Raw genomic sequence first — 27,424 nt, forward strand, 5'->3', positions numbered from 1 at the left:
ACAACAAACAAATGTTCTTTCTGCTTAGCACTGTTGCCATTTGACATGAAGCAAATAATAAGCACAAAGTGAGGCGTTGATAAGTGAGATCCTGTTGCTTAGGGATAGTATACCAGCCATCTGGAAAGGCCTGTGGACATACAGAGCAGATGGTGGTTCATTTAGTTAGGATACATCTTAGGCTAGAGCAAATACCCCAAAATATAGTAGACACAAGCATGGTAGAAATTTCCTGCACTCTCGTGTAAAAATCTCTGTCAGTGGCCTAGGCCTTAAGGCAGCTTCTTGGTGCGAGGACCCAGACACCTCCATGTGGTTGTTTTGCTGTACACACTTCCTTGTTGTGGTTTCAAATAGCCGCTCTATCTCTTGCAAGATTTCCTTATTCCACAGATAAAAAATAGGGATATAGAGGAAGTGGTGGGTGCAACATGTTCCCTTTAAGATCATGACCCAGAAGTGCTACCTGTCACTACAACTCACCATGTCATTGGTTCCATTGCCATACCCGGTGCAAGAGGTGCTGGAAAATGTAGTCTCTTTTTGGGTGGCTATTTGTCATGCTAATTGGGTGGTCATGTTACTAAATAAAGTAAGGAAATTGAATATTGGGGCACAAGTAAGAAGCTTTGCTTAAATGGCTCTTACTATTAGTTACAGTACTGAAAGGCAGTGAAATGAGTTACATATTCCGATGGGACATTTCTTTGGAGTAGGTTACTTTACTTCATTTATTTAATAATCTTTGAAAGGCATTTGTTATTCTATGAAAAACAAATTATTAAACAGGTAATGCTAATAGACTAGATTACATCATTGTCCTTGCTTGGATTAACTGTTGTACTTGCTTGGATTAGCTGTTCGATGTGTCAACGTCATGCAGATATGAAGCCAAGAGCAGGCACCTGTGGATGTAGGAATGGAAACTAGTACAACCATCTGAGGGACAGTGAACTGGCCCCCTGTTTAAAAAGTTTGAGGACCCCTGGTATAGAGTGTTGTACTCTCAGGCCACCTGTGGATGTAGGAATGGAAACTAGTACAACTTTATCTTTGAAAGGGCCATTTTATACCTACTAAGGAGTCTCCATCATCCTAATAACCTAAATACAAGGAAAATTGAAAATTTCCTAAGAGTCCCAAAGTTTGGGCACATTCTTATTATAATCCTATTCATATTCATTTTAATTTCTTTTCTTAAGTAACAGCTTTATTAACCTTTTGCACTCGGATGTCGAGTGTGACTCGACACGGTTAGCATCTGTAGCAGCTCGAGAAAAAAAGCAAGCGAGTGCAAAGGGTTAAGATATAATTCACATACCATATAATTCACCCATTTAAAGTGTATGAGTTATGCAACCATCACCACATCTATTTTAGACTATTTTTATCACCTTAACAAAAAAGTATATCCGCTAGAAATGCTCCCTGTTTCACTCCAACATCTCCCTCACCCCATCACTCTTCGCCCATCCCACCAGCACCCATAGCCCTAAGAGATTACTAACCTATTTTCCATATCTATGCATTTTCCTATTCCAGACATTCCATATAAATGGAAAGATACACTGTGTGGTCTTTTATTACTAGTTTCTTCCACTTGGTATGTTTTCAAGGTCCATCCATGTTGTAACGTGTATCAGAACTTCATTTCTTTTTATTTCTCTTCCTCCAGGGAACTTTACCTGACCTCCCAATTCTGGGTTGGCTGCACAAATGTATTCTACCCTAAGACCAGGAATGCTATTTACTGTCTCAGACCAACTCTCTGTTTTGTGATTGTCTGTTCATATGTTACCATCAACCACTAAACTCCAAGCTATAAGGATGGACCTTGTTCATTTACCAACATCTCCCGTCTAGCTAGTACACAGTGCCTGGACACATGTTTGTTAAATAAATGTAAGAATGAATGGACGAAGAGGAGGGAGGCGATGTTAACAAAAAGGAAAGGAGAAATAGACAAGAAGAAAGTACATTTGATTTCATTTATGTCAACATGCTTTAAAACTGTTTCTGTCTGGCCCTCCCCGCTGCAAGCCTCATCATGGAGCTGTCAGAACAGTGGTCTAGACCAGTGGTCGGCAAACTCATTAGTCAACAGAGCCAAATATCAACAGCACAACGATTGAAATTTCTTTTGAGAGCCCAATTTTTTAAACTTAAACTTCTTCTAACGCCACTTCTTCAAAATAGACTCACCCAGGTCGTGGTATTTTGTGGAAGAGCCACACTCAAGGGGCCAAAGAGCCTCATGTGGCTCGCGAGCCGCAGTTTGCCGACCACGGGTCTAGACGGTTTTGTCCCTCGGATGCTTTGCTTATCATGATAGTTGTTTCTTTTTCCTTATTCAGGTCCCTCCTCTAAGCCAATGGTAGGGAGCAGAGGTGAAATAGGGTGTGGTGGGCATGAGAGCATTTCTGTCTTGGCTCACTGGTCTGCTGAATAACGTTTTTCCACTTGTATTATACTCTACCAGTTCACAAAAATAAGTTTCCTTTGGATGTTATATGTAATTTCAAGCATTGCTGATTTAAAATCTATCTAGTATTTTTAGATTTGCCAATGTATATTCTATTTATGCTTTAAGTTGTAGATGGTTTAAAGAAGAAATTGCTTTGTAGGTGGACATGTTTTTACTTTGACTATGTTATTTAATTTAGATCTCAGTATTCAATGATACATTTTTATTATGGTACTAGAGGCCCAGTGCATGAATTCGTGCATGGTTGGGGTCTGGCCGGCCTTGCCCCCAATTGGGGGTTGGGGGGCTATCGGGGGCGGGGGGCTATCAGTGGTGGGGCCAGCCAGGGGGAGGGGCTGTGGTCAGTTCACTGGCTGCCCCGCATCCTGGTTGAACTCCCAGTTGCGGGGACAATTTGCATATTAGCCTTTTATCATATAGGGTATTCCATTATTTTCTTCAACATTGAGAGCTCTTTCCCAATTTAATGTGCCTGCTCTGTAAAATTAAGTGATAAAATAGTTGAATAGATAAAAAATAATTGAAAGTAGGCTATTATGTGGAAGGAATAAAGATAGAAAGAATTGAATGGGCAGCCTTCACTATGGTTATAAAGTCACAGCTTTATAAATACTGATAAAATATTTCATGGAGGCAAATTTGAAGATACCAAAGTGTTCTAAATTAGTCATTGCTCTTTTTTCACTTTAAATCTTTAAAAAGAGAGAAGGCATGGATAAATAAAATAACAGCAATATAAATCTGATTCTTGTTATATTTTAATTAACTTAGGAGTTAATTTTAGTCTACAATGAATGCTAAAGAAAATGGAAAGATTGCAGAAGAACATAGTTATTATATAGACTCATTTAATTACTTGCAGATTAAGAACAATTATTTAGTCTTACTCCATGTGCAATTGAAATTTTAAACTTAGTAGGATTTTTTGTTTATATTTGAATAATTTGGAAAATATTACAATTGTGTCTCAAGTGAATTTGCATATCCAATATCCTAGTCTCTAAACACAGAAAATTTAAACCACGCTAAAATATATCACATTACATGGCTTTGTTTTAAGAAATAAAATTTATTTCTGCAGTAATAATATTTGATTTTTACTTAAGTGAAAAAGTTATTAACTCTAAAAATGATTTGAAATTTTAGCTATTTGTTAGGTACCTTCTCAATTCCTGAATTTCAATTCAAATTTCTGTGGAATTCTATGGGGATGGCTACATATATGCAGCCATTGTTGAGGAAGAAAGTTTTATCTGCAGTCAGCAGAATATGAAACCCCAGAGAAAACTGAAATTGGAGCCGATTAAGACTCTCTCTAGTCAATATGGTACAGAGGTCTGTCACAAACATGCAAATCAGTTGTCTGTGCTGCAGGGCATAAGCAGCAACATTTGCGTGAATGATATGGATCTTTATTATAAACGAAAACAATGCATGCCAAGTGCACTGAATAAAACACATTTCTCTCGACTGAGAACAAGGGTGAGATGTAGGGGTGTAGGGACTCCCTGTTTCATGTTAGCAGATGCTTTTCATATTTCGGTGAATTTATTGTTGCATTTCGCCACCCCAGGACTCTTAATGAAATGAGGAAATAAGCCAATTTCTGACTTCATTACTGTGACTCTCATTTTATTCTTCCTAGTGACTAATTTAATTAATTACAGTAGAGATAGAGAATAGAGTTGATATATTCAACCAGCATTTTCTGAACACTTTAGGACTTCCTTGGCACTATAATAGGAGCTAAGAGTGCAAAGATGATTATCAATCAGGACTTTGCCAATTATATTGATCCTAGTATGTCCAGCTTCTATTGTTGATATTGAGACACATGCAGTCATGGTAATGTCAGTTCCTTTTGCTGTGACCCATTTGCTTTTCAGGTGTGTGTGTGTGTGTGTGTGTGTGTGTGTGTGTGTGTGTTTTACAATTTTATTATAATGTCAAAATGTCTAATTCTGTTTCTTTACATTTGCCCATCTTGGTATACATTGTATTTCCTGTTCTATTTTTTATGTTTTTCTTTAGTTCTCAAAAATTCTCATATATGATTTTTTTCTAGTATTACTAGAGGCCCGGTGCATGAAATTCATGCATGGAGGGGGGTTGTCCCTCACCCCAGCCTGTACCCTCTCCAATATGGGACCCCTTGAGGGATGTCCGACTGCCCGTTTAAACGGGAAGTCGGACATCCCTCTCACAATCCAGGACTGCTGGCTCCCAACTGCTTGCCTTCCTGCCTGCCTTCCTGATTGCCCCTAACCACTTCTGCCTGCCAGCCTGATCACCCCCTAACCACTCTGCTGCCAGCCTGTTTGCCCCCAACTTCCCTCCTCTGCCGGCCTGGTCACCCCTAACTGCCCTTTCCTGCAGGGTTGATCACCTCCAACTGCCCTCCCTTGCAGGCCTGGTCCCTCTCAACTGCCCTCCCTTGCAGGCCGGGTGCCTCCCAACTGCCCTCTCCTGCTGGCCATCTTGTGGTGGCCATCTTGTGTCCACATGGGGGCAGGATCTTTGACCACATGGGGGCAGCTATATTGTGTGTTGCAGTGATGATCAATCTGCATATTACTCTTTTATTAGATAGGATAGAGGCCTGGTACAGGGGTGGGGGCCAGCTGGTTTGCCCTGAAGGGCATCCCGGATCAGGTGGGGGTTCCCTTGGGGTGTGGGGTAGCCTGAGCGAGGGGCCTGTGGTAGTTTGCAGGCCAGCCATGCCCCCTGGCAACCCAAGTGGAAGCCCTGGTATCTGGAATTTATTTTCCTTCTACAATTGAAACTTTGTAGCCTGGAGCAGAGCCAAGCCTGGGGCTCCCTCTGAGGCCAGCCAGTAGCCATTTGTATTGGGGTTATAATTGAAACTTTGTTGCTTTAAGCGGGTGGGCCTGGCCAGGGTGTGCGGAAAGCTTTGCTTCCCCTTTTGCCGGTGGCAACCCTGGCCTGCTCTCTCAAGCTCCATTCTGCCGCCATTTGTTTGAATTTGTTTACCTTCTATAATTGAAACTTTGTAGCTTGAGTGGAGGCTTAGGCCTGGCAAGGGCAGGCAGAAAGCTTGGCTTCCTCTGTTACCTAGGAAACCTTGCTCTCTGTGGCTGTAGCCATCTTGGTTTGGGTTAATTTGCATACTTGCTCTGATTGGATGGTAGGTGTGGCTTATGGGTGTGTCGGAGGTATGGTCAATTTGCATATTTGTCTATTATTAGCTAGGATGTGCCCCCTCCCCCCTTTTCATTCTGGGACTCCAGTCAAACATGTTTTATACCTTCTCATTCAATATTCTTTTCATATTGTTCATCTTTTCTTTCTTTGCCATAGTTTTGATGATATCTTCAGATTTATCCTCTATTTCCCTATTTTTCTCTTCAGTATTTGAAGTCAGTATTTGAGTTTTTAATTTCAAATATTATGCTTTCCACTTTTAAAAATTCTGTTTTTTTAAAATACTTCAGGTTATTTAAAAAATATTTTTATTGATTTCAGAGAGAGAGAGAGAGAGAGAGAAGGAAGAGGGAGAGAGAGAAACACCCACACAAGAGTGCAAAATTGATAGGCTGCCCACAACCCGGGCATGTGTCCTGACCAGGAATCGAACCAGCAATCCTTTGGTGCATGGGACAACACCCAAACAACTGAGCCACACCGGCCAGGGCACTTCAGGTTATTTTTGGTAGTATGATAGTATATTATTTCTGTCTTAATTTCTTCATTTTCATTTTTGTTTTGTTTTGTTAATTCTCACCCGACGATATTTTTCCATTGATTTTTAGAGAGATTGGAAGGGAGAGTGAGAGACAGAGAGAAACATCAATGTGAGAGAGACACATGGATTGATTGCTGCCTGCACCCAGACCAGGGCCAGGAACTTGCAACCAAGGTATGTGGCCTTGACCGGAATCGAACCCACAACCCTTTAGTCCATGGGCCAACACTCTGTCCAGTGAGCCAAACCAGCTAGGGCTCATTTTAGTTCTTTGAACATCCTATATAATAAAAGCCCATCGACTGAACAGCGGAATGACCAGAACGACCAGTTGACCTGTTGCTATGATGCACAGTGACCACCAGGGGGCAGATGCTCAATGCAGGAGCTGTCCCTTGGTGGTCAGTGCGCTACGACAGTGGGAGCGCCGCTCGGCTGACCGGGATGAGTGGCTGCTCCTGCTGCGAACCCCGGGCTGACGGGCAGGAACCCAGGCTGTGATCGTTGCCTCCTTGCCCCAAGCTCCTCCTCTTCGCTCCCTGCCGCCTCCTCCAGACACCTGCAGACCGCTGCTGCAGGGCTCGCAGAGCTAACCCCAGAGGCTGGGAGGCGGGTTCATGGCCACTGCGGGACTGAGGCCTACTCCACTGCCTCTCAGTGCTATTGTCCCTGGGCCTGGCCCCGAACAGGTCCCCTGGAGAGGTGAGTGCTCTGGCTCCACGGAAGATGCCGGACCAGAGAGCAGCCACTCAGAGGGAGGGTCCATAGCTGCTTGGCTGACCTGGATGAGCAGTGCTCCCACAGCGGGCCAATCCCCACAGGCCACGCCCCGCACCAGTGCATGAATCCCATGCACCAGGCCTCTAGTTTCATATATAAGCAGTTTATATTCTTCAATTGATAATTCCACTCTTGAAGTCACTGGGATTGTAGCTGCTGTATGATGTGTCTACTGAGTCATCCATGGTTTACTTCAATGTGTGTTTTGAAGTTGTTGGTTGTGAGCTCATATCCAGTAGAATAATCTTTGGTAATTCTGCAGGCCTAATTGAGGGGTTCATTCCTTCAGGGAGATTTGGTTGCTAGGGATACTATCAATCTGCAACTGCTTTAATCTCTCCAGTGTCCTGAATTAACATAGGAATTGAAGGTTCAACTCTCCTACCTTGAAAGGGGCCCAGGGCCAAATTTCTGGACTCTGTGCAGAAGCCAATGTTTCCCCAAGGCAACACTAGCTTTCTTTTGGCTTGTTTTCTAGCATCTGGTTTCAGCTCAATGACTGGTTTATGGTTTTTTGTTTTTTCTTTGCCAGTACAGATTTTTTTTTAACTTTCTTACAAACCAGCAATGAATTGAAAAGCAAGTTCATTATCACTTACATATGCTTGTATTGTGTGTGCATTATCATAGCAAGAGGGCTTATAGTAACTAGCCTAGAATTATTCCAGGACACTACAGTTCACCTTTAAGTATGACCCGCCAAAATCTGTGTTGTTAAAAGAAAACATTAATATTGAAAAATTTGAATAACAGGGAGCAACATTGCAAGTTACAGAAATTTGTCCCATATGGGGAGAGAACTAAACCTCTCCTCTTGGTTTTGGTAGACAGTCTAATCGATGTAAAATCTTAGCATTTGGCAATGTCTTTATCCTAGTTTACCAGTTATTTTTACATGGCTTTTAAATAAAATCCCAAATCAAGTGTCTTGGTTCACTAACCAGATTATAGGGTATCGAGTAGCTGACAAGGAGCATCTGGAAATGCCTGAGAACAACTATGCTGCCTTCACGGTTGTGCCTTTAGGTCCCCATTCCGGCACGTAGGCCTGTTCTGGAGTTTGTCCAAAGGTTCCCTCTGGAGCAGGGAATGTTCCTGAATGGCTTCTGAATAAGATGGCCCAGTCTTATTCTGAGATTCTGGCTGGGGTGCCTCTAGGAGAGTGGGCTCTGGGGCTTTGTCACAGCTTGCCGAGCTGCAGGTTTCCGCGGGCACATCAGGGATGTGGGGAAGGTGCATTGTTTCTGGTACCTCTCAGGAGGGGGCTTGGGGCCTTGGACAGTGTAGCGCCCTTCTCCTTCCTTCCTGTCAAGTGATACAAAATGTGTTGAAATAGTACTTAAGATAACGGTTCTAGTTTTTGTTGTTGTTAATCGTCACTCAAGAATATTTTCCCCCCTATTATTTGTTAGAGAAAGTGGGAGGGGAAGAGACAGAGAGAAACATCCACGTGAGAGACACATTGATTGGTTGTCTCTCACAGGCGCCCCTGACCAAGGCTGGGGATTGAGCCCGCAGCTGAGGTTGGTGCCCTTGACCGGAATTGAACTGCGACCCTTCACGCCGCAGGCGGACGCTCTAACCACTGAGCAACCAGCCAGAGCAACTGTTCTTGTTTTCACAGACAACCTTTAAGCTGGCCTCTTTTACTGGTGCCTCCACCACCTTTTTCTTCCTTCTCCCCATTCAGTAGTCTTTGCTCTGTGGATCCTAGAATTCAAATTCCATCACGGGCTTGGAAGAGCAGTATCACATTCTCCATTTAGGTAACTAAGATTTATATTTCCATTTTCTCATATATTCTCTAATTTGCCAAAATGTAACTCCTTTGCTAGAGTTAGCAAAATGGCATCATTTTAGTTGCCTGCTAAGAGTTGGGAAACTGTTGCTTAGTCAGGTTAAAAAGAAAGCAAGCAAGGAAGGAAAGAAGGAAGGGGGGGGGCTAGATAATGCGTATATTCTATGGAATATTTTGTTGTAAGAAGCATAATTTATGAAGAGTTTAAGCCAAGAGTGGACACATTGAGTTGGCACTGATTGGAGGAGCGTGAATATTTTACATGGACTTCAGAAAGAAGCCCAGTGTTGACCTGTTTTTATTATTTTTATTGGCTCCCTTGACAAACTGTCCTAACTTGGGGCCAACAGAACAAGCAGGAAATTTAGGTCATGGATAGTTGCATTTTAAAAACTCCAGATTTTAGCGGCTGCTCAATCATTGTAATTGATTGATGATAACACGGCAAAGAGAGCTCTTAAATCGTTAAAGTGGCCAGATAAAGACAAATGGCTGGAGATTTTGTTGGATGCACAGTTCCCAACTCTCTGTGGTGCTCTGTTCTGCCCTCTGAAGAAGTAGCTTGTCCCTTGTGTCATGCAACTTATGGCCCAGCTGGCCTGTTTACAGAAAACAGCCTCTTAAGCTTGGCAGTTTTGTTTGAAGCACAGTGTAGCATCATTTCCCAAGAGATGGGGAAAAACGTTACAAAAACAGTTTCTACCCCCTAAAACATATGTGTGTTTTAAGCTGAACAGCCATTGAAAGTTGTTCTTTCCATCTTTGGCCAGAACCTTTACCCGTAGCCAAAGGTAAGTGCAGCAGAATTAGATTCTTTGATAACTCCTGTAAGCTTCTTCTATCTTCCTGCTCTTGCTTTGGATCCATGCTAATGTGTAATAAGAACTCAAAGTAGATAGCTCTGTTCTTCCCAGGACACAGGAAATGTGGCCTGGTATAATGGCATTTTAAAAAGCTTTTATTGAAGTAAAATATAACATAGAAAAATACAGTTCAATGAATTTTTACTAACTGAAGACATCTGTGTAATCAGCACCCAGATCAAGAAACAGAATATTACCAGCAACCCTGGAAGCCTCCTTTCTTCCAGGGGCAGGGAATTCTAAAAACAGATTAGTTTTCCCTGTTGTTGTATGTTTTGTTTTTTTTAAATTTTATGTCAATGGAATCATATAATACATTCCTTTTTATGGATTTTTCATTCAACATTATATTTGTAAGATTCATCCATATTGTTGTTTTATGAAATTATAGGTCATTCTCATTGCTGTATAGTATTCCATTGTGTGACTGACTATACCACAATTTTTCTCTAATGGCATTTTTAGTGGGAGAAAAAGTTTGTAGAATCTGTTTTCACGTCAACTGAGGACTTTGCCATTTCTCAGTGCCAGGGAATCATTTCCTCCACAGATACAGAATGCCAGCTCATTCCAAGTGCCCCTTAGAGGGATACATTTTGAGAAACATGTTCATACTTTGGGAGTAGCCTCTCTGTGTTCCTTTACATCTTATCCTATTGAGTCTTCTAAATGCCTTTTTCCAGCTTTCTTGTCTATGCCATTACTCATGAAATGCATATGTCATATAAAGGCTTCATCTTGAAGGCAGTGGAAACCATGAAATAATGTTTAGGAGATCAAATATTTGGTTTAGAATGAGATAAATCATGGCTAGAGATAATGGTAGTTACAACTTAGGTGGTAAAGGAAGGGATAGAGAGGAGGACATTCTATCTAATAAAGAGGGAATATGCTAATTGACTGCCCCGCCCTCAAAGATGGTGGCTCCCACAGCCAATAAGGAGGGAATATGCTAATTGACTGGCCCGCCCTCAAAGATGGCGGCTCCCACAGCCAATAAGGGAGGAATATGCTAATTGACTGCCCACCCTCAAAGATGGTGGCGCCCACAGCCACAAGATGGCTGCACCCTGTCCCCTCAGCCCCGCCAGGGTGGAAGGGGTGGGCCCGGCCTTGCCGTGCGCCTGCCTCCAGAGTCCCCCAGTCCCCTCAGCCCTCCAGCTGCCCAGGGCCGGCCCAAGGCACAGGAAAGTTTCGGATGGCGGCTGCCCAGCTGATGCCTGAGGCGCAGGCAAGCCTCAGATGTCGGCTGCTGCCTGAGGCTCAGGTAACCAGGGCCAGCCAAGGATTGCGCTGCCGGCAGTGGCAGCAGCAGAGGTGTGATGGGGCGTCACCTTCCCCTGATCGCTGGGTTGCCTCCCACCCCTGAGGGCTCCAAGACTGTGAGAGGGGGCAGGCTGGGCTGAGGGACCCCCCTCCAGTGCATGAATTTTCATGCACCAGGCCTCTAGTGGTTATATAAAATTATGAGGACTTGGTGGCTTACTCAATGTGGCAGGGAAAGGGAAAGCTGAAGTAGAGTCCAAGTTTCTGTCTTGGTCAATGATGGTACCACACAACAGTATAAGGTATGCAGACTGAGAAGCAGATTTGGGGGTAAAAAAATCTGGATTTCAGTTTTAGATGTATTGAGTTAAGTTGCAGATGAGTTGTATGAGTGGAGAAGTCCAATGGCAGCTACTGTATGGGTAGGGAGCAAGGAGAGAAATTTGGCTAGAGATACAGATTTATGAGTTATGTTGGTATTCAAGTTAAGGTGAGATATCAAAGAAATCCACAAATACAGTGACTCAGACAGGATAGTTTATTTTCCATACACATTGCAGTCTAGAAGTTGTTGGGTGGTTCAGTCCAGATGCCACTCCAAATGTGGTCCACGGGCCAGCAGCATTGGGATCACATGAGAACTTGGTAGAAGTGCAGAATCTTCAGGCCCATCCCAGACCTAAAGAATCAGCATTTGCATTTAACAAGAGCCCCAAGTAATTCACATGCACATTAAATTTTGAGAAGCTCTGATTTAAGTAGCCTATATTGCTTTGCTTTCCTCTCAAAGAAGATAGTGCCTACTATCACTTCATCTGCATTTTAGCCATTAAAAGGGGAAAAGAGCCCTAGCCGGTTTGGCTCAGTGGGTAGAGCATTGGCCTGCGGACCAAAGGGTCCTGGGTTCGATTCTGGTCAAGGGCATGTACCTCAGTTGTGGCTCCTCCCTGGCCCAGGCCTTGGTTGGGGCATGTGCAGGAGGAGACCAATCGATGTGTTTCTCTCACATCGATATTTCTCTCTGTCTTTCCCTCACTCTTCCACTCTCTCTAAAAATCAATGGAAAAATATTTAAGCAATATAGGTTACTTAAATCAGGTGAGGATTAATTTTTTTTAAAAAAGGGCGGGGGAAATAGAGTAAAAAATAAGTGAGAATGTCATTGGTTTATATTTGTGCAAATCTCTTTAATGTCTCACTGAATAGAAAACAACTGGATTCTTGTATTTGCCTCCTCATTTAATATTCTGCCATATGTTGTTTGGTTGAACTATATGAAGAACATACAGCCTCATGCAGATGTGTGATTGTGAAAGGAGGCATATTTTGATAGCCTTTTCAGATGTTTGCAGATAAAAGTAGTCATTTCTTAAAGGTAAGTTGTAATGTGGGATTGGAAACCATATCAATGAGCTTTTTGTACTATTTAGTATTAAAATTCTCTCGTTTATCTTTTATTTTGGATGGATCTTTTACCTATGACTGATTTTCTTACATCATACTTTGGTCATGTGGAAAATATTGGCTCACTGAGTTATGCAGATCTTCCAAATGTTGATACATTTCATTATGCAATTCAAAAAAATCACATTTTTAATGTCACCATTAATCTCAACAGAAAGTCTTTAAGTGTAGAGAATCTGGCAAATACAAGTTTCCAAAGTTTGATTTTTTTGCTTAAAAGGCAGAATTTTATCATTGGCAATAAATATATCAGTTGTTTTTCTTGAAGGAACAAGGTCACTTTGTTCATTTTCGAGAAAATGTTTGGCAAATGCCCAAGTCTTAATAATCATAATTTCTCTATCTGAAATTCTTTCAATTAACAATGCTATTGCATGAGAGAAACCATTAGTTCAGTTCACAACTCAAATAATGACGTAAGCGCTTTTCCCCCCAGATAACCATTGCACTTAGTGTATAGCAGGAGTGCTTCATGCATAGTTCCTATTTTAGTACACAGAATATTAAAGAGACCTTTAAGGGTTGACATTTTGTAAGATTAATTTTTACTGCTTAATCAAGAGCATTCTTAAGTGAAATTGGCTTTTAAAAAAATCCAACTCTGAGTACATAGCATAGTGATAAAGACTACAGTGCCTGTTAGCACAGTTTGCAGCCACTCTCCTTCATCTGTGTTAAGGTACCAGCAATCTTACCCCCATTATTTTTGCACTCTTAGCGTAAGTGTCAACACAATGAAAAGGGCAAAGAATGTCTAGGATTATTATAAAACCAGTTTTGACTTTGTGAACGTCTTGAAAAGGTCTCTGGGATTTTGAGTGTATGGACCACACTTTAAAAAAATCACTGTCCTACATGACTATGCTGGGCCTGATCAAGATTACTTGATTTTGAACTAACTAGTTCTAGGTGAAACTGATAGGTAGCAAATTTTAAATTTGATGTGTCTCCATGCCTCCCCTTTCTGTGACATCCCTGGAGGCACTCACTAGACCCCTAGTGGTACAGATGGAAAAGGAAGGTACCACCCAGGCACCTTCACGCTTGTTCTTCTTGTCCATTTGTTTATTTGACAATTATTTATGGAATTCCACTGTGTACCAGTTTCTCTGGACCGTGGGCCCTGATGTGGAGCTTCTCATGCCCTTCCTTACACAAACTACTTGTATTCGTTTCCTATTCCTGATACAGCAAACCACCACAAACCTAGTGGCATAAAGCAACATACATTTACTATCTTACAGTTGTGTAGGTCAGAAGTTTGACACCGGACTCGCTGAACTCCAATCAAGGTGTTGGCTGCGCTGCATCTCTTCCTGGAGGCTCTAGGGGAGCATCTGTTTCCCTGTCTTTTCCAGCTTCTAGAGGCCCCAGCATTCCTTGGCTCGTGGCCCACTTCCTCCACCTCCAACGCCAGCAGTGTTGCTTCTTTCTGACCCTTCATCATTGCATCTCCCTCTAACCGCGGGAAAGGCCCTCTGCTTTAAGGATTCATGTGATTAGATGGGGGTCACCCAATAATGCAGGCTAGTCTCCCCGTCTCAGGATCTGTAACTCAAACAGCTGCAAAAATCCCATTTGCCATATAAGGTAACATATTTACAATTCTGGGAACTAGAGTTTGGGCTTCTGTGGGGAGCCATTTTTCTGCCTAGCACACAATTTTAGTAAGTGTGCATTAAAAATTTGTTAAAGTAATGAAGGAAGGATCCTATCTCATTGCTCAGAGCTTTGCTCCTTCCTCATATTAGGGGTTGATTATTTGACGCAATTGCGGTGCCACCTCTTCCAGGATTTAGGTGTTCCTTTGCTGTCTTTCTGAAGTGAACAAATAGCTCTACTAAAGCATTGATTATTGCATCCTCACTACTGTTTACTCCTACTCCCACTCTCCTGTAAGCTCTTGAATCATGTATCTTCCTTTGTTCTTTGTATGTTCAGAGTATATCACAGTACCTGGCACATTGTATGTACACAACAAAGAATGCATAAGTACATCAATGAGTTATCTTTACACATATCAAGATTTGCGTTTTGCCTGGGACATGTAAAGAAGCAGAATGGCTTGTTATGGGAATTTAAGGCCTAGTGGCAAGTCTCAATGCAAGGATGGCAAATGATGCTGTGGGGTAGTTTGGCCTTAGGCACTCCTTCAGGCCCTCTCTGGCAGCGTGCCTGGGACCGAGCAGGAGCTTGGAGGAATTGCAGCACCTTAGGGTGGCTTAGAGTTTCACTGAGTCTGCAGGACCTGCAGCATGGAGGAGCAGGTGTGAAGCCAGCCAGCCTGCTCTGCAGCTACACAGAATATGGCCTTTTGCTCCTTGTGCCTGCATAGATGGACTCTGACCTTGCAGAGGTGTTTTAATTCAGTCCAAAAGTTGGATTTTCTAAAGACAATATGCATTTGACAGAGGGCCTTTTGTATGGAGTTACTGGGGACTCATTCAAAAATAACAGGAGCCCCAGTCTACAGAATAGTTTTGTCACTCTCAACACAGCTCCAGTCTTCCACCTCCTACCAGTAGGCCCATTTATAGCAAATGAATAAGAAATTTAATCCCTGGCATTTCATAAAGAAGTCTTTTTATTTTTTGCTTTGGTTGTGGTTTGCCCCGTGTGTGCTTTTTAAATGGCAATGTTTAATAATGTTTATATTGCCTTTCACCTTTGACTAACTTTGCAGCTAAGTTCCAAGATGTGGTTTCACATCCAGTGTTTGCAGGCTGCTGCTCCCTCCTTCGAGACTGCTAAATCCTATTCCTAGAAGGTATTTCATTCATCTCCATCACTTCTGCTGAGGAAGGAAGCAGTCCAGGAGATAGTAGTTGGAGTAATAGTTAATATATGCAAGGCTATGTGATTTACTTTTATTATTAAATCTTTAAAGCAACCTTAAGAAGCAGAAGCTATTATTGTCTATTCTCAGATATAGGGGAAAGTGTTTCCCCCAAAATTGGTCCTCAGAAAAGAGGGTGTACCCTTATGTTTGAAACCTGAAAAAGCCTGCCCTATGGTGGGGATTACTCTATTTTAACCTCAAAGTTGTTTAAGTAATAGTCAGAATTACTTAATTACATAATTCAGAATTATGAAAATAGGGGCCTGTGGTTTGGGATTGATTAATATTCAGGTATTTGTGGTATTATATCCATTTTATAGATGAGGAAACTGAGACTGGGCGAAGTTAAATAACTTGCCCCAGATCACACAGCTAATAACTGGTACAGCCAGGATTCAAACCCAGGCATGTAATCTTACTTCCATATCCTCATTATTAATCCTCCTCAGAGTCTTTCTTTCACTTTTAAAAAGGTTTCAATCTAGGGGATCATTGATTTTTTTCTTTCCTTCTTGGTATTTCATTCTAAGAGCAGAGAAAACCAGAAGATGAATATCTATCCAGTCTGGAGCCATGCTTTTATGGATAGCACTAGGAAGCTCTAGTTTACCTGCCAAGCCACGGTAGCATGGGATTCCCTCGGTTACATCCTTGCCAGGTGATCACCCTGCCTCCCTTTGCCATTGGTGGAAAGTTTATTATGTCCCTAGTCGGTCTCTTACCTTGGTGCTAGTTGTAGGAGTTCTTCCTCATACGGAGCTGAAATTGTCTAACAGAAAGGAGACCAACATTTACCTGTGTTTATCTCATCTGACTCCCCTGTCCTTCCCTCTCCTTCCTCTTTCCTTCCCAATATATGTTTTATTTCAGAATAGTTTTAGATGTATAGAAAAGTTGCCAAGATAATACAGAGATTTTTCTATATATTCCTCAGTGCATTGTTAACATCTTACATTACTGTGGTACATTTGTCAAAACTAAGAAACCAACATTGGTCCATTGTGATTAAGTATAAACTCCAGACTTTATTCTGATTTCACTAGTTTTCCTCTAACGTCCTTTCTCTGTTTCACGATCCCAAATTACATTTAGTCATTCTGTTTCCTTAGTCTCATCTGGTGTATGGTAGTTTTTCAGCCTTGTTTTTTATGACCTTGACAGTTTTGAAGAGTATTAGCTAGGCATTTTGTAGAATGTTTCTCAGGATTTATCGGATGCTTTGTCGTGCGGTTTTGGGTTTGGGAGAAAACAAAAATGAATGTCATTCTCATCACATCATAGTAGGGATACAATATCAATATGACTTATCACTGGTAATATTAATCTTGATCTTCTGGCTAAGGTCAATGACTCCTCCCTCCCCTTTTTATCCATGATTTTTTGAGAAGCAAGTCATCATGTGCAGCCCACACTCATGAGGTGGGGATACTGAGCTCTACCTCCAGGTGGGGTGTATTCGCATTAGCTGTCACATTGGGACTTTTCTGTAAGGAAGATTTTTCTCTTCTCCTACATTTACTAATTAATGCACTCACTTATTTATATCAGCATGGCATGATGCACACTTATTCTATACTATGGATTATAATCCATTACAACTTAATTTTCTTGCTCAAATTGTTTCAGCTTTGGCCGCTGGGAGGTCTCCCAGTTATCTCCTGTCTCCTTTTGACTTGCCACCATTCTTTTGTGTTACTGTGTTGTTCTTTTCAGGACTTCCTTTACTTTCGGGCACTGCAAGATCTCCCAGGTTCCTCTTGTATTTTCCCTGACCCATCCTTAGAATTAGCCATTTCCCCAAGGATCCCTGTTTCCTTTTATTTTGGAACTAGAGGCCTGGTGCATGGATTCATGCACCAGTGGGGTCCCTCGGCCTGGCCAGCGGGGATTGGGCTGAAACTGGCTCTTTGACATCCCCCAAGGGATCTCAGATTGCGAGAGGGCACAGGCCAGGCCTAGGGACCCCACTGGTGCATGATTGGGGCTGGGGAGGGTCCGCGGGAGGGCTCTAGGGCATGTCCAGCCCTTCTCACCCAGTCCTGATATGCTGGACCCCAGGAGCAAGCTAAACTGGTTGGAGCATCTGCCCCCCTAGTGGTCAGTGCACATCATAGCCATTGGTCAACCGGTTGAATGAACGGTCGGATACTTAGCATATCAGGCTTTTATTATATAGGATATTAGAAACTTAGATCTGACCACTGGGCGTGCTCATTGCTACTCGGGTGTCACTGCTTCTAGAACCTGCTAGTGGACAGAGTTAGGAAATGTGTTATGTATAGCAGTCCATGTTGCACACATGTCTGCAGTATTTCTGTATCTACATTTGCTTCCATAGTAAAGCTTTTTTTTTTTTTTTCTCTCTTATATTTTGCTGTGTAACCAACAGTAAGAACATGATTTGCTGTCTTCTCTGGGGAGGGAGGTGGAGGGGGGGAGAGTGAAAATGGAGCACTTGACAAAAATATAATTTAAAAGCTCAGCCATCCTCTAATTATATCATGTCCTTTTAGAGATAAAGAGGTTATAAGAGGCTAAGGAACTAGACAGAGGAACAGTCAGGATTGGACTCAGGCTGTTTGAGATGGAGCCTCTTTACTTCCTCTGCATCACATGCCTCTTTCTGACTGATGAGTACTTTTGGCTTTGTATTCAACTCCATAATTAACTTCTTGGAATGTAGTGAGCAGATGAGAATGAAATTTTAGGAATTGGTGTGCTCAGGTATTACCTAGCCAATGGAAATCTGCTGGAGTGACACTACTAAGGGATTTCGCTCTCTAGTAAAACATATCTTAGATTTACAATTTGGGAGTGATGCTCTGATGGACAGATGTGAGTGAGTGAGTCCTTTCAAATGATTATAATGATTGTCCTACTATGTTTTTCTTTTTAGAACTATCCCTTAAAAAATCCTTTTGTTCTGGGAGAGATTCATAGGCCTTCTATAGGAAAAATATTTGATGTATACACTTGCTTTTTAGAAATGGGTTATAAAACAATGAAGGAATCTGCTTAATGTCATCCAAGGAGTTGGAGATAGAGTAAAAAGTAAAAAAAAAAAAAGAAAGAAAAGAAAGAAGAAAGAAAGAAGAAAGAAAGAAAGAAAGAAAGAAAATACCACAAACCCCACAACCCCTCTTTTAACAGGCCAACAACACAGCTCCTTTGTTTTAAATTGCTTTTGGCAGCTTGTAAAGCAAAGAAAGAATACTTAAAGAGAATCCTGAAGCTATAGAACAATTCTAGGATCCTTCAAAACTTTCAGTGTTTCCTTTGAGAAGTGGGTGTGTTTATACTTGATGAATGGTGTCTTGTCACCATGTAACAGTAAAATCTCTGTTCTGTTCTTTATTCATCTGTACTTTATTCATTCCAAAGACTTACATTTTATTTTGTGTGATACATTGTGAACATCCAAGATTTTTAGTGGAAATAAATAACAGCTGTTTTTCGTGTACCAAATAATATAATTGTGAACCATAACCTTGACATGATATATACAAAATTTTCCAGGTGTAAAAGTGACTTGACAAGAAAAGCTTGTTTTGGGTAGTCATCCCAATACAGAGTCACATTCCGCTGCTTGCTGCAACTTCATTCAGAAGGAGAGAGAGTTTCATAGATCTTTCTTTATTCCAATGCTCCCATATTCACATGGCTTTTCCTCTTTAATAGTGCATGTTCACCGCCATAAACATACACCCTGAAGTCCCATCTTCCTTTCCTGCTTTATTATTCTCTATTCTACCATCATCTAATATATTTTATATTTTACTTCTTTAGCTTTTTAAAAATATATATATATTTTATTGATTTTTTTACAGAGAGAAAGGGAGAGGGATAGAGAGTTAGAAACATCGATCAGCTGCCTTCTGCACACTCCCCACTGGGGATGTGCCCGCAACCAAGGTACATGCCCTTGACCGGAATCGAACCTGGGACCCTTCAGTCTGCAGGCCAACGCTCTACCCACTGAGCCAAACCTGTTAGGGCTTCTTTAGCTTTTTAATTGTCTATTTCCCCCAACTAGACTGTAAGCTCTATGAGAGCAAGGGATTTGTTTTGTTCACTGCTGTATCCGCAGACCTAGAATAGTACCTGAGATAGAGTAGATGCTCAATTCATACTTCTTGAATGGATAATGTGAAAGTTGCAAATGGTGATTATTTGTCCCCTGGTTTTAATATAAATACAGATAGTTAAGTTTTATTTTATAGAGTTATTTTATATTATAGATGAAATTAAATCACACTATTTAGAATGGGGATTTATCTATTCATCCAAAATCTCAGAATCGGTACTACAAATGTGCATAGTGCTTTGTAAGTTATGCAGTTACTGCAGTAATGCAATACTATTTTCACATGCGAGGAATTTTGAAATTCTCTGCTAACTATCACTTAAGAAATTGGTGGAAGAGCTAAAAGCAAAAATGTTTTCAAGGTATTAGGTGAATTACCTTCATACTAACCCAAAGATATCTCGAACCCCAAATGACATTACCCAGCTTGATCCCTTATTCTATTCACCAGAATTAGAAGAAAATGGCTTCGCATTATTATATTAAAACAACAACACCTATTCAGACTGATATTTACCAATATAGAGAATGTTAAAAAGAATATGCTGCAAAAGCTGATGTCATTCTTTTGAAGGAGTATCAACACTCATTTGGATATATAGATATTTATTTGTAATCATTTACAAATACATTAATTTTACTTTAAATTTCTAGTGTCTGAAGTACTTGTATTTTTAATTTTGAAACTAGTGGACTCTGTTTAAGCAATATGTAAGATAATATAAAAGGGTCTACAACTGGACTAGGTGTTTTATAAAATAGATCTTTCACCCTAGCCATTTTGGCTCAGCCATTGGCCTGCAGACCGAAAGGTCCCAGGTTCTATTCCGGTCAAAGGCACATCCCTCCTCAGTTGCAGGCTCAATCCCCATGGGTAGGAGGCAACCAATTGATGTTGCTCTCTCACACTTGTTTCTCTCTCTGTGTCTCTTCCCCTCCCTTCCACTCTCTCTAAAAATCAATGGAAAAAATAACCTTGGGTGAGGATTAACAAAAAAATAAAACAGACCTTTCAAAACAACTACAACTCTAATACCAAACTTCATGCAGTATTCTCTCCAGGACGAGACAAACAAATAAGAAGCAATCTAGACAGTGAACATCTAAGCATCCTATGTGATGTAGTGCATAAATTACATCTTTGTACAAGCTTGACGTATTTTCACATTACCACCTTTTATTTCAGAGCATCGGGGAGTCGACGATGCCTGTTGTGTTAAATCAGCTGCTGCCCCTGATTAAGCCTTCGAATCAAAGGACCAATGATGACTACAGCCCAGAAGAGCTGTTGGTCCTCTTCATATACATTTATTCTGTCACTGGAGAGTTCACAGAGGACAAAGACCTGGCTGAAACAGAAGAAAAAGTGAAGAAAGCACTGGCTCAAGTCTTATGTGAGGAGTCTGAGTTGTCGCCTTTGCTGCAAAAAATCACACGTGAGTGCTTAACAAAGATATAATACATAAACATCAGTGATACAGAAAACAGGTTTAAAAATAAAAGCCACTTCAGCCCTGGCTGGTGTGGCTCAGTTTGTTGCAGCGTCGTCCCGTATACCAAGAGGTGGCAGGTTCGATTCCCGGTCAGGGCACAAACGCAGGTTGCAAGGGATGTTTCTCGTTCACATCCATGTTTCTCTCTCTCTCTTTCTCCCTTCCTCTCTCTAAAATCAATAATAAAATAAAAATAATAACAGCCATTTAAGAAAGAGGATGTAGCCATGTTCTTTGGAATGGTTTGGAATTTCATAAGGTCTGATGGATGCTAGCTAGCCTTTAGGATCAGAGGTTCTCACTGCAGTATATTTTTTTCCAGTCGTGGGAGTGAAATGGCTTCTAGTTGCTTGTCAGAATTCATATTCCTTAGAGCCATATCCTTGTTAAGTTAGCAAAATACTCATAGGTCATAACATCTTAAAAGAGAATATAAAATGTGGTGCATCCTACTCAAAGGGTTTTTGTTGACATATTCTCTTTGGTATTGTCATTTAAAACTTAAAAAAAAATGTTTTCCTAAGATATTATACAATCTTATAGGATTAAAAAGTTGCCATATTCCAGAGTAGCTTCCTATTTTGATTTCTCATATTTCATTTTGAATCTGAATTAATTAATCAATACCCAAACATCCTAGTAAAGTAGACTATGTTAATTGGGGAGAAATATAAAATTAAATATCATAAAAATCTAACTTTTCACTTCTAGTAAGAACTGTGATATCACCCAGAGAGACATTCATTTGTTTTATTCTGTATCAAATTCAATATTTTTATTTTCTGTAAATTCCAGTATCATTTACAGAAATTAGTATGGACTGAGCCTGGTTCTGTTTGAAAGTCAGGTGTTATTAAAACTTACCCATAAAACTTAAATGCTTTAAAAACATACCGAGTTTCCATTCACTAATGGATGTGTGTGTAGGTGTTTGTAGACCTCTCCATTCAGGAAGGCTCTGCTGAGGCAGCTGGTGTATCTGCCAGCTTTTCCTCCTGTCCCCTGTTGCTCCTCCCTGGGGGGCATCCACATTGCTCCCACGCATGTGCGTTCTCCTTCTTGCCCACCGCTGACCTTTCCTATGTGTGGTTATGGAAAATGAAACTCTGATGAGATGGAAACCGAATCAAGTTTCCACAGAAATGAGCCGTTTCCTTGCTTAGTGTAGAACCTGTTTGCCAACTTAAAATCTACTTAAGGAAAACGTGTGGAATTTGTTCCCATTTCATTTAGGTACAGCACTAGATGTGATTACTTGTGTTTGGCTATAGACGATTATTGAAGCTTTAATATGGTTTATACAGTGCTAAGAACAGTGATTTGATTAAAAGTAAAATTGAATGCTACAAGAATTTAATTGGAGGTTATTCTTGAAATGTGTAATTTCAGAAACAGACAACAAAGATGGTGTGTTTTAGCTGAGGCTATTTGGATAGCTTTTCTGTAACATTAGTAGTTTCTTTTATTATTTTGGGAATTGAAGTCATGCTGTACAAGTACTCATTTAATATTTGCTCGAGGTGTTTATTGACCTAGCATTTCATTCTTTATTAGTTTCTATATTTGTGATTGCTCAGGATATTGCCTTTGCTTGCTTTTAACTGTGATTTCACATTTTAAAACACTTCTGTACATTCATGTTTGTATTAGGAAAATTTGTATGTGTAGCAGTCGAAGAATTAAGAATTTGTGGAATTTTAGTATATTTAAAATTTTTAGAGACACCGTATTTTGTAATACTGAGTATACATTTCTCCCTGGATTAACTTTGCATGTACAGCTTAAACTGGGTGGGTAAGATATGGTACTTAAATTTGACTCAAGTGAACTTACCAGTGGAACACACATGCACTAATCAACCTCTGTGCACACCAAAAGGACTGGACTTCTGAAGATAGACTTTGACTTTGCCGGTTAGACATCCCCTCGTTACGTAGGTTGTAAAGTCGTGTCCTGAGAAGTAGGGTTCATGTTTGCAGCTAGCTGCTGAGGAGAATGTGTAATCTGCATCCCATGATAACAGGTAATAGGGTAGTGTTGCGGCTGTCGTGACTCAGTCTTGAGGAATAGGATGGGATACCCACTATGAACTGGAAGAATCGAATTGCTTTCAAATGTGCTTATTGTTGAACTAGGTTAGCCTGGCTTTTTACCATGAACTTGCCCACAGGGTTGTGCTTATGTTATTCCAACTTAGTCTAGGCTTATTTGTTACTGGGTGGCAGAATTTGTTTTATGCCTTGTGCACATTTTGTAGGTGATAAAGAGTTGGTTAAAAAGTATTATTGAAAATAAGCAATGAGTCAATATAAGAATTCTACTTTTTATAAAATGCTATAATTTTACTACTCTTAACTGTTGATAGGATCAAGAGAACAACACTGTTTCTGCACTTAAAAACCTAAGCATGTTATTATCACCCAATTGCTGAGTGATAGAGCCAGGATTTGAATCCTGGTGTTCAGGATCTAGAGCCCACGTCTTTAAACACAAAATTCTAAACCTGCTGCTACCTCACTTCCATAACCCCTGCATTTATTATATTCTCTCACTTAGACTTGCTTACACTTATTGTGTTAAGCCATGCACGCTCAACCATTCCACCATGTTCTTGTTTTCTGAACAGTGAATTAACATTTGGTTAATATTTTAGATGTTGGTTGTGCACTTGAATCTGTCTATAATAGTTACTTATAGATGTTTCTGTATACCTTCTTATTTTTATGCATGTATCCTCTTTATTTCTGCATTGCTATAAAGAAATTAAATTATCATTTCTAGTCATTGAAATCTATTGGTTGTCTAACTTTACTAAGACAGGACTAAGCAAACTTAACTTTTGTTATTTCAGTAATATCTCTTGACAATAATTGCTTTGTATGTAAAATTCATATTTCCTTTTGTATGTTAGATATGTAATTTAATTTTGACAATTTCTTTTCTTTCTCCCTATTCTTCCCTTTATGGAAAGGACAATGAAAAATTGTAATTGGCAAATCAAAACAAAACTTCAGCATGATCAATGGCAACCTACTACTTTCTTTTTATTAGATACTTTTTGGGAGAGTGGTAGGCAAAAACTCTCTTTTTCTACTTACACAAAATAACAAGGGTTGGCTCTCTGGGTGTCAGCAATGGGAACTGAAGAAAGAAAATTGGTGTGGCCTAAATATCTCCTTTAATGTCGTCCTTTCTCAGTCTTGCTAAGTTCAAAGAGGGTATCAGTTTCCATATACATTAGTGTTTGCATGGCAATCATAAGAGAAAACTAAGGAAAACCATTTGAACTCTTTTCAGAGAATGAACTCAAAATGCGAATTTTAAAGATCTGTACAGACTTGGAATGGCATCCTACAGGAACGCATAGGGCTCAGAGGCAGAAATCCTTGATTCAGAAGTCCTGGCTCTGTCATTTCCTAGCAGTATGTGTTATGGGACAAATCACCCATCTTTGATAATAATAAACATGAGTGCCACTCATGATTTTTTCGAGAACAAAACAATGTTATGTGTGTGAGCTAATTTTTGATCCATGTAGTATTGTTAATAGGTCATTTTTCCCCTTGATGTTATTATTTTGATAGCATCTAGTTGTCATATAGGGCAGTGCATTGTGATGCACACAGGCAGTGAGAAGGTTTGCATAGTATACTGAGGCAAATAGGCAGGACTCTTGTGGACAGAGGCAACTAGCCCTGGGGGCTCTGGCCACTCTAGGCCTACCCAGTTGACCTGTGAACTGAAGTGAAGCAACAGCTTGGCACACCTGGAACCTATTAGGGGCAAATCAGTGTGCTAAGACTGGTTGGTCAGAAGACTCTGGAATCAGAAGCAAAGACAAACAAAACTTGCATATGGATTTTAATATCCCAAACTATTTTGGAAAAATTTATTTTTGGTAAACAATTTTTATATTACTCATGGATTTATTTTCCCGAATTTTAATACTATCTTTAAAGAAAAGGTCAATAGGGGTTAGATATATTAAGTGATGTTTAGAGTAAAGCTAGGAAATGAATGATTATCTAAAACTTAGGTGGTTCAAGATAGAGCCATACTAATGCCATAGAAACTGTAACTTAACATTTGTTAGACTCTTCTTTTACTACCTGTTTCTAACTTGAGATTATCAGTTACTGTATTATTGCATTAGGATTGCACCTGGATATATGTAATGGAAAATTTACCAAATTAGCTTAACAAAGAGGGATTTATTTTTCTCTACAAAAAGATCAAAGACAGGCAGCAGGACTCTCTCTGGCTTCTTTCTCCCTTTCTCCTTCCCTCCATTCCTTCCTCCTTGAAGGCATGGTTCTGTCATCATGGTCCTATGATGGGCACTTTTTCTTGCAATATTGTATCCATGCTTCAATCAAGAGGTGAGAAAGGATGAAAGTAAAAGGCATATAGTAGCTTTGCTGGTGTGGCTCAATGGTTGAGCATCAACCCATGAACCAGATCACAGTTCGATTCCCTATCGGGGCACATGCCTGGGTTGTGGGCTTGATCTCCAGTAGGGGAAAGTCGATGATTTTCTCTCATCATTGATGTTTCTATCTCCGGACCAGGACCTGAGGTCTGGTTCTGACTCTGGATCTCAGTACCAAACTCATGGGATAAAATTTTCAAAGTGCTTGGTACAGATCCTGGTGCCTTATGTGTCATCAGTATATGTTATCTGTCATCATTATTTTATTTTTTTAAAAATATATTTTATTGATTTTTTACAGAGAGGAAGGGAGAGAGATAGAGAGCTAGAAACATCGATGAGAGATAAACATCGATCAGCTGCCTCCTGCACACGCCCCACTCAGGATGCGCCCGCAACCAAGGTACATGCCCCTGACTGGAATCGAACCTGGGACCCTTCAGTCCGCAGGCCGACGCTCTATCCACTGAGCCAAACCGGTTTCGGCATGTCATCATTATTTTTATCATTATTGTTATTTTATTGTTGTCACCACCAATATTTTCATCAGGCAATATCTCTTTTCAAAGAGCTTTTGGTCATTTTTGAGACAACACAAACACAGAAAACACTACAAAACAATGTAATATTATATAAAATATAACTAAGCATCCAAAATGTGTGAATTTTAATGCTATGATGACTTGGTATTAAATGACATCTGTGAACAATGAATTTCAGATTACTGAATCGGGTCTGTCAAATAGAATCTTGTATAGACAAGGATTGGGGAAATATCAGGTAATAATAGCATTATAACATCTGACAACCCTAGATAATAATGTAGTATTCAAAGAATTTTCATATACAGTATCTCTTTTGATATGAAAAGAATATATAAGTTTGAGCCAATAAACTCAAGTCTAAAAAATACACTCCAAATCTGAACTCAACTGAGATAATATCTATAATGCTGAGTTCTCTTTGAGATAATTTATTCACAAATATACTGCTAGTATTTTAAACATGGTTTGGGAGAGAATATAAAATTGTATCGACATTTGGAAATAGTGAAGTTGCATTTTTCACTGTGTTCACATTTTCCCATGGCAGTTCCCTCTCTAATAAACCTTTTGTTTTTAGGTAAAACCTAGGTACATTCTTGGGAGGTCCTGTAGTTGCCTGGGTTTATGATATGTGTAAGGACTCACACACATATATTATTATGTTTTATAGGTGGAAAGGTTCTCTAATTATCTAGGCTGTTCACTTTGCACATGAGAAATCAAGGCTGTCTTACCTCAAATCACCAGCCAAAAGCCTGTTCAATACAAGGATGAAACTGGACTGTCTCTCCTGGTTCCCACTAGAATTCTTTTTACTGGACCAGTGAGTCCCAAGCTTGGGCTCATGGACCCCTGGGAAAATATAAGACTTAGAGCAAAAGGTTCACTGCTTCATGTGTGCTTTATACATCACCCATACACTTAAGTATTATTTGTCACATATGAATATGCAAATATCTGTGGTGCTATTGTGATTTATAATATATAAATTCATTTAGAGGTATTGTTGAGGTTATAGAATTTTTTCTTTGTATCTTTCAATTGACAGATACCAAGAGCATAATTACATGGTATCCCCATACTTTACAAATGTTTGAAACAATGGGTTACAATAGGAGTTTCAAATTCAAGTGCATATAAGGACCATCAAGTAATATAAATAAGTAAAATGGGTTAGGTTTTAGAAAAACAACTGTGAAAATCCTATATAATAAAAGCCTAATATGCTAAGTGTCCAGTCGTCCGGTGACCAGTCAACAGTTCGACCAATCAAAGCATAATATGCTAATGATATGCTAAGGCTGCTCAACTGCTTGCTATGACATGCACTGACCACGATAGGGCAGATGCTCTGACTGGTAGGTTAGCTTGCTGCTGGGGTCTGGCTGATTGGGACTGAGCGAGATGGGCTGGACATGCCCTGGAGCCCTCCCGTGGTCCCTTTCCAGCCCCAATTGTGTACCAGTGGGGTCCCTTGGCCTGGCCTGCGCCCTCTCATACTCCGAGACCCCTTGGGAGATGTCAGAGAGCTTGTTTTGGCCTGATCCTGCTGGCCACGCCCCTTGGGAGGGCACCAGACGCAGGGCTCATGGCTGGTGAGTGCTGCTGTGGCAGCGCGAGCCTCTCCTGATCTGTACTGATTGGGCGTGAGCCTGTGGCAGGCGCAGTGGGGCCA

At 40.5% G+C, this 27,424-nt stretch overlaps 1 protein-coding gene across 1 annotated transcript in view; it reads left to right on the forward strand.

Moving 5' to 3' along the window:
• Positions 1-27,424, forward strand: part of SCFD2 (sec1 family domain containing 2) — a 326,381-nt gene that overhangs the window by 93,528 nt on the left and 205,429 nt on the right. The window contains exon 5 of the mRNA XM_008140306.3: positions 20,469-20,718. Within this exon, the coding sequence (XP_008138528.2) occupies positions 20,469-20,718 (250 nt within the window). The remainder of the gene's footprint in view (positions 1-20,468; positions 20,719-27,424) is intronic.

This window comes from Eptesicus fuscus, chromosome 2 (assembly GCF_027574615.1).
Source record: "Eptesicus fuscus isolate TK198812 chromosome 2, DD_ASM_mEF_20220401, whole genome shotgun sequence".
Classification (NCBI taxonomy): Eukaryota; Metazoa; Chordata; class Mammalia; order Chiroptera; family Vespertilionidae; genus Eptesicus; species Eptesicus fuscus.